General features: G+C 42.2%; 1 protein-coding gene across 4 annotated transcripts in view; it reads right to left on the bottom strand.

Moving 5' to 3' along the window:
* Positions 1-834: 834 nt before the first annotated feature.
* Positions 835-8,742, bottom strand: part of LOC138566702 (ras-related protein ORAB-1-like) — a 306,406-nt gene continuing 298,498 nt past the window's right edge. For 2 of the 4 annotated variants that reach the window (XM_069644293.1, XM_069644292.1), the window contains one exon: positions 835-2,316. In XM_069644293.1, coding sequence (XP_069500394.1) covers positions 2,101-2,316 — 216 coding nt within the window. In that variant the 3' untranslated portion in view covers positions 835-2,100. The remainder of the gene's footprint in view (positions 2,317-8,742) is intronic. The other 2 variants (XM_069644290.1, XM_069644289.1) reach the window with 1 other exon arrangement.

Below are 8,742 nucleotides of genomic sequence, written 5' to 3'. Positions count from 1 at the left end.
TCATCCGAAGCCAGAAACCTTGGAGTCATCTTCAACTCTTCTCTGTCCTTCATCCCTCCACCTTCTCAAAGGAATTCTTCCTTTCCTCACTTTCACCCAGAAGCTCAATGTCTCTAGAGCTCTGGTTCTCTCTAGGCTAGACTACTTCAATAGCCCTTTCCTTAATCTACCCTCCTATTCACTATGTCCACTCCAGCTGATCCAGAATAGGGCTGCAACACTTATCCTTGGCCTCAAGCCCAGGGACCTCATCTCTCCAGCCCTAAAAACTCTCCACTGACTCCCGGTCGCTGCAAGGATCGAATTCAAATCCCTCTATCACCCACAAGGCTGTCTGGAGTCCTCCAGATCTTTACATTCGTCTGGCGCCAACTCTGTGTGTTAAGCGCTTTGCTAAATAAAGAGATTCGCTTAACAGCAAGCTGGTGGCTGATCTTTCCTCAGCCGGCTCCCTCCTATGGAATAGCCTCCCCCTTCATCTTGAGACGATCACCTCAAAATCAGGAAGCTCATCAAGACTTTCCTTTTCACCTCCTCCTTCCCTTCTTCCCCACTCTGTTAAATCCCACAGTTGCTTAAATTGGTGACCAGGGTCCTTATGTGCACAATAAAATAAAAAAATAGATTGCCAGTGAAACAATTGTTGGCCAGAAAGTAAAAATAGGTCAATACAACATGTTTTTACCATTGCTTCCCCTCCTAGGGAAGAATCAGTAAGTGTGACTGGGACTGAAGGGAATTTAAGAGTGCATGGTTTGTCATTCTATTGTGAACCTCAATGACGCTTTAAGAGCAGGATGCAAGAAGTTCAAAGTAATTAGAGGGAAAGCAAAATTCACGTTGAATCCAATGTAAGTTTATTTATATTTCATTCAAATGTCACAATCGTTAAGGTAACCCAACACTTTGGAACAGAAAGGGATAAATGTCCAAAGGCCACCACGAGCCAGTTTTTTTTTTTAATTTAATTTTTTTTAGAACCAAGTTTGAGAAACAGAGTGCCCTTGGCCTTACGCACTTCCCGCTTGAACAGCGAACGCGTCCTTGGCATGTAAAAATAGGCACCCAAATAGGGTGAAGGACTTGTTTAAAGGACCTCACCGGAATTCCTGATGAATTAACGGAACATGAACAAGAACGAGAGAAAATTCATTTTTCTCCAAGTTAGTCATAGGTTGTATATATCAGACATAAAACACCAGATTAACGTCTCATCTCAGCTGACACGGTTCCTTCCTGCAATCCAGGAGTGTCCCAAGCCATTCTTTATCTCCTTTTGCTGGACAGAACTCGTCAGAGAGAAGGACAACTCACAATGTCGACAGAGATCAGGGTCAGCAGGCCTGTGCAGAAATCAGTTGTTTAGCTGTGGATATGCTACATACTAGCGATCATGCAAGAACGGAGGAGTGTACAGGGGATGCCGGGTGTGAACCAATTACAAGAGTGCCAGTGGTTTGAAATGATAAAGGAGTCTCCACCCCAGCCTGGAAGCAACTCAAGACTGTCTCATGGATTCCAAGTGGAACTGTAGTCTTCACTTCGTACACAAACAGAAGCAACTTCCTGAAATTGCAAACCATCATTCCAGGAGAAAAATGGAATGTGTGGGGAAGAAAGTTGTTAAGAGCACATCCCTGACCAAGCCACATATGCATCTTTGATGCCATCATAAGCCATTCCGATTTCCAAAGTGATGCAGGACATTGTGGACTAATGCCAGAGTGAAGGGTGAAAAGTTAGACCTTGTTGTAGTGAGGAGGGCATGCCGCGGGCTTCCACACCTGGCAGGACCACACTATTTGCATAAACCCAGGCTTCCTGATGTGTTCCATGAGCTGTAACATCGGAAGACGCTTCTGTGAACAAAGGCCTCAAGTAGGAAACCAAACTCAAAAACGTTTTAAAACAAACAGGTGAGCTTTAGAAATGTCCATCACCACCACGTGGCGAGAGTAAATCCAATAAATAGAATGCGAATAATTTAAAATAAATAAAAGCTAGCTCCCTTTGAAGTCTTCTCGCTCCAGCTATCTTTGTACATCAGACATCACTGGATAGAGGGTGCTAATAGACGCAGCCTGAATTTATTCCATTTTCTTAGCAGCAGCCACCTCCTCCTCCGGCACCAGCCCCACCCTGCTTGAGCGGAGCACTCTGAATCCGGATGTTAGATTTCTGAGAGTCGTTCTGTGTGGTTCCGGAGCCTACACGGTTCTTAATTTCTGATGCCATGGTGACAAAGGCCTGCTCTACATTATTGGCATTCTTGGCGCTGGTCTCCAGAAAAGGGATTTGGAGTGAGTCTGCATATTCCTGTGATGGAGAGAAAGAAGAATAGAAAGGATATTAGTAGTGTGCAATCCAAGCAAGGACCCAATAGTTGCTTACAACAGATACCTTTCAAAAGAAAATCATGATAGTGTACATATTAGGACCACTAGCCACCAACACATTTCCTAATTCCAAACTTCTCCCTCTTGCCATTGACATTTTACCTCCCCCTCCATACACTGGAATCCTTGTGTTAGAAAATTACATTCTCCAGCATGGGATTTTTGTCATGAGAGGATAAAGGCAGTGAATATGGAAAGGGAAATGTTCACAAGATCACACAGTGAATAGCTTTGAGTCAAACATGCACTCAGGAACCAAGACACATGTACACTAAAACCCATAATGTACAATTAGAGCGTGATAAGAATACAAATATATGAAAAGGGAAGTGGGGTACGCAAAGTTGGCAAGCTCCTTACCCACAATTGTTGTTATAGGTACGATCAGCGCTAAGTTCACATACAGGGCAAGCAACTACAGGATCTGTGAGCTAATACCCTTGATGGTATTGTATAGGTATTGTATAAGGTAACTTAAAGACAATACTCACGAGGACGGGAAATACCACCTGAAATGTCAGCTAAGCCCACAAACCTGGTTGATCGGACAGGGACCCAGAAAGGCTACATCAAAGGGAGGATAACTTAATAAATACGAATCCTGACAAAGGACAAGTAGGAATAGTGATTACAGAATAGTGAGGAAAACCGGCATTAACACAGGAGCTGGCTACAACAGCAAACCACACCTAATAATCAATAGGGAACAAAGGGAGAAGTGCAGGGGAAAACCTGGAACAGGAGCAGGGAAAAGGAAATTACAAGAGTAAAACCTCCCTACCCACAAAGGGAAAGAAAGGGAAAACAGGACTTAATACTGAATCTATAAACGAGGAGTGACTAATTTCACTGTAGAATAGGGCAAAGTCAAAGGAATAAAGAACACAGACAAACTGGGCTGCACAGAAAAAGGAAAGCACTGGGAAGTGCTGCCTGCAAAACAGAGGAAGACAGAAAGGGAATCCAGGAAGCAGACATTACTAATAAGCACACTAAATTCGAAATCAAGGGAAAAGGGAACAAGAAAATAGAAACTAGGAACTAGACAATAAGCTAGGAATCAGGAACAAGGGACCAGGAACAATGCATCAATGACCAGCGCTGGACTGAAGCAAACAGAGGCTTTTAAAGCTGGGTAACGAGCACACGCCTCAGGTGTGCTGCTTGCTGCACCTGCCAGACACGGATGCTGCTTATTGTCCACCCAAACTTGGACTGCAAGGATGGCGATGAAGCAGTGAGCCAGGCATTCTGGGAAGCATGGTCTTTTGTTTAAAGCAGCATACTGGCTGCCAAAAATCTGGAATGGATCTGGAATGGAAGTAACATGGAAAAGAAGGATTTAGCGCTCTCAATTCACCACAGCACTTTCGCATAAGGTTCGGAAGGCAAGTCGAGTAGGGAATAAACTCCAAATCAGGCCACCAAGGGGCAGGAGCAAAGGGAGCGAATCGTGACAATTTTATTGATGAATAGCATTCCAATACATGTGAATCAGTCTCTCGCTTTCACCATGTCCAAGCGTGAAACTAACAGTTGCAACAAAGTCTCATGCCTCGCCTTGGCGGTCTGTTTTGTGGCATTTAGGTTGACAGGGACTCAACTACACGATAATGCGCAGCCTGGGGATGGTATGGAGAGTATACCCAGGCCTCTCCCACCTCCCAAGCACTGGGAGGGCCCGGCCAGGGCCCATCGCAATGTCAGCACAACTCATAATGCTGTTGTGGAACATCCCTTTGCAGCAGTAAAAGAAAAGTCCATAGGCCCTTAAAGAGAGGACCCACAGTGCCCATCCATTGCAAACAATACCACTAAGCAGGTTGACAAACAAACGCCACAGCCCAAGACCCATTGCTTAGACAGACACCCTGCTTACTGACCCCATAGGTGACAGAGAGGAATAAGCAGTGATGGCCCGACCGAGGGACCCAGCGCCTGTGCTCTACAGTGCATGACAAAGGCGGAGCCATCATCATAATGGATACAGTGTTTTATGAAAACCAACTAAGAGTTACTTGATGATGAAAACGCCTACATCAAAATAGACATTGACCCCACTACAGAGGTTACAAGAATTATAAAAGATACATTGACAAAAGCGATGGAGCAAGATTGGATCGGCGAAAAAACAGAAGTTTTTGTTGAATACTCATCCAATTACTCATTTTATGGATTACCCAAAATTCATAGACACTAAAAAAAAAAGACCCCTGCACCCCATAGTGGCAGGTACGGAAAGTGTATTCAACCCACTAGCGATCTATGTGGACAAAGCTTTACAGTCCTTGGAACAAAATACATCTACTTACTTGTGGGACACCACAGACTTCTTGAACTCTATAAAAGAACTGACAGAAATTTGGGAGACAGACATGCTGGTATCATTTGAAGTATAGTCACTTTACACATCCATCCCCCCATCAAGATGGGCTAGAAGCTCTAGAATGGGCACTAGTGAGAAGTAACGATTGCAAAGCTAACAAAGTATTCATCTTTGAACTCAGCAAAATTATTCTAACTAACAATTTCTTCAGACACAAGGCGCAATTTTATCTTCAAGCCTCTGGAACTTCCATGGGGTCATCTATGTGGCCCCGGCTTATGCCAACTTTCATGTTTCACTTGGAGAGTTCACACATACTGACCACCGAAAGATGGAGCAACAATATAGTGACCTGGAAGAGGTACATTGGGACATTTCTGTTGTCTGGAGAGGGAACAGAAAGGAATTGGAAGAATTTCTGGTCTACATAAACTCAATTCACGAACAGATCACTTTTACAATGGAGGTGGGCATGCCTAAATTACATTTCCTAGATGTGCAGATGGAAATTGGAACCACAGAGATCATAACCAATATTTTTCATAAGATTACAGATGTAAACAACTCCTTAGATTACCAAAGTCACCACCCACGACATCTGATAAACAATTTACCATACAGTCAGTTCCTTCGCTTAAAGAATAATTTCGTCAGAAGAAATTCTGGAAGAAGAAAATTTTAAGATGTCAGAAAAATACCTGGAGAGAGGATATTCAAGAGACACTGTAGAGTTGGCAAAATCCAAAACTCAGATCTCCAAAAGGGCGGATTTAGTATCACCAAGAACACAACCAAAAGAAATTCAATTTTTGTACGCTTTAAGGTACTCGGGGCAGAGTCATCATGTGACAAAGCTTATTAAAAAGAATTTGTGACTCATACAGTTGGATCCACAACTACAACAGTTGTTCCCCAAACCTCCCATTATTGCTTATAAAAGGGACTGCAATTTAAAATCAACTGGTAAAAGCGGAAAGACCACCTAAGGACACCCAATGTACATTGAGGACAAAGAAAACTGGCACTTACCCGTGTTTAAACTACTGTAACTGCAACAATAATGAAAGGAGGGTATGTCAGACATCCACCTGCAATTTAAAATCCATCATCTATGGACTCAGCTGCCCATGCGGCATCTACTACGTAGGCCAAACCATAAGAAAAGGCAAAGATAGCTGGAACGCGCATAAGAGCAATATAAGAACTCATAATCCCCAGTAGCTAGGCATTTTAATGAGAAAAGACACACAGTAGCACAGTTGAAAGTGGTCATTCTGGAGGTAATGAAAAGAGCACACAGAGGTGGGAACCATGCAAGAAGAACGGACCAGAGAAATCTTCTGGATTGAAACATTGAACAGCATGACCCCTGATGGGATGAACGGGGAGTTCAAACATTTGAAAAATCGCCACTAACCCAACATGGACAACGTTGGACCACCCCTAAGATACACATCCCATATAGGATGGACCTTGAGTATGGGACAAGAGAAAGAACAAACTTTAGGGCACTTGTAAGCAATGTTCCCTCTAATTATTTTTCCCTATGTGCGGAACCGGTTGGCTGTTGTGCGCACATTATTTTCCATGTGCGAAACTGACTAATGAGGAAAGACACTTTATGAGCTACCGTCGCAGAACAGAGTTTCGAAAGGAATTCCTCTTCCCAGCCACTGCAATTCTTAAAAAAATCTTACAACACTTTTTCCAAACACATAAACTAAAATCAAATATATCATATGTGATTATACAGAAAACTCATCAACCAGTCCAAGTCTTCAATATCTGCCACAGTACCTTGCAAACATACTTCTGTGCGGAGAAAAATGTCTATGTTTTATGCCACCGGAAAATCACTTATTTGTATTACAAAACACAAATATCTCTTGTCATAACTGATGTGGCTGTCAAGAAACTCAGAATACATTTGTCGATGGATTAATGGCAGTTAAAAGCACCAGGAGAACGTGCTTCTAATAATTTGTGTAAGGATGATAATTGTATCAGAATAACTTCACCTTAGAAAATGATGATCCAAAATTCCTGTGCCTCTGCTTACTAATCCACATTACGCTCTCCTGTAGATAGTGATAACACCATCCTTAGAGGTAAGACATATGCACCATGCATTTTTACTCCCTAAAAAGCAAAATGTGCCTAACAAAAAAGAGAAACAATGAACATATCATTGCTTCAACCCACAAAGCTCCACTGATATGTTTTCGAATTAGTGAACAGTAGAGCAGTGGCATAGGAAGGAAGGAACTCTAATAATATTAATGCCCAATCTCAAGAGGAATTTTATGGGGAAAGAACATCTTTTTAATAAGCATAAAGTATCCCTATTGGCAAAACTAATAACTTTTTTACTCCCATAAAAATCATTTGACTCCAAGTAGGGAGCAAAGCTGATTAGAGTCCTGCTTGTAACCCTGACATAGGGAGTGAAATGACAAGGCACATGATAAAGTGTATAGTTTTTCCCACCCTTCCGCACCATAAGCCTAGATAAAATTAAACAAGAGCCTTTCTGAGGTTTATTCTGGAGCCATGTTGAAGAAAATCACATATATATGCTTTTTTAAGGTAATTGCATCAATTCATCAGAGATACAACCGATTTAGTGCCTTCTTCTGTAACTATGGATCCCTCATCTGTAATTCTTTTTGATCAGTTAGATAAGATGCAGGGATATGCTAGAAACTGCAAAAACAGACCGAATGGCTATATTGAAAAGCCCACAGCAGTTGAGCATAGAAAGAAAAAGAAGGCGCTGTTGTCTAGATTGGTACTAGAATTCCCTATCCTTTAGCAAACATGCAGCACATTTCCTTCAGTGTATTGCTGAAACGTCTGACTTGGTCATTGGAATTTGCCGCTTTGTTCATCCCCCGCAAGGAGTGAGGCATCCACTCATACCCTTCCCCGGCCCCTGTGCTTGCCTCCAATACTAGTTGATAGACCAGTTGGTCCGATAGCACAGTGAGTAGAGCTCTCGCTTTGCCATCTGTGCAGAGCCTGCTGATGCAGGTTTGAATCCTGGCAGTGCCAGACTCAGCCTTTCATCCTTCTGAGGTCAATAAATGAGCACCACACACCATGGGTAATAATAAGCAGCGCTCCGATGCCTGAGAGTTCGTAGTGCTATATAAATGCAAAATTATTATTATTATAGAGAACTGTAAAAAGTAAAGGATTGTAGCAGTAAACACTCACTAGGATATTGACAGACCCACCATACTTTGCAAGCAAGGCATATTTAAATGACAACATATGATGTGAATTTTAACAATATCATGACTCTGCATGTACACAATTCTTTTGCAGCGCATACAAGATTATTTGCAACATACCCCAGCCCACCCTTATATCATTGTGTAGGATTACAGAAGGGCTCAGTTGAAACTATTTTTGTATAGAAGCAAGTTAGCATATAATGTGTTACGGTTATGCCCAAAGAACTATGAACACCTGGAAATGAAGCAGATTTTTTTAAAAGCATTCTTCCGTCTGAATATCCGGTGCACTGATAATATGGTCGAGTAATCCCAGGCATAGTCCATACCCATTATCCCTTGTAGGGTAAGTAAAGGATATTGCAATGTCGCTCTCTACTTATAGGGTAATGGTAGTAATGCGGAAGTAGGAGACAGTGAGCAACACATTTGTCTTTTGAAAATCTTTATAGGGCAAAATAATATTTGAGTTTTATAATGCGTTAACTTACAAGGGGACCACTTCAAAGCAGTTGCGTGACAGATGTACAAAGAAGAGGAAGTATGAGATTTGGTTACACATCCAAGTAGCCTGCTTACTTACAGCCAGTATCCGATATTTGAGCTGGTAGTTCAATTATGTAGTGGGGGTGATGCTTTTCATAAGGCACAATGACTACCAGACATTCTGGCACGTGAACGTTATTCATGTTACAACAAATATAAAACAAGTGGAGATAGGTTTGCGTCTGCTAACCATTCGCAGAGCCAAGAGAGGAAGAGTCAAGGTTGTCCAGTAGTATCT

Source organism: Ambystoma mexicanum, chromosome 2p (assembly GCF_040938575.1).
Source record: "Ambystoma mexicanum isolate Mex_15411 chromosome 2p, UKY_AmexF1_1, whole genome shotgun sequence".
NCBI classification, from domain to species: Eukaryota; Metazoa; Chordata; class Amphibia; order Caudata; family Ambystomatidae; genus Ambystoma; species Ambystoma mexicanum.
This window is presented reverse-complemented; position numbering and strand designations above follow the sequence as displayed.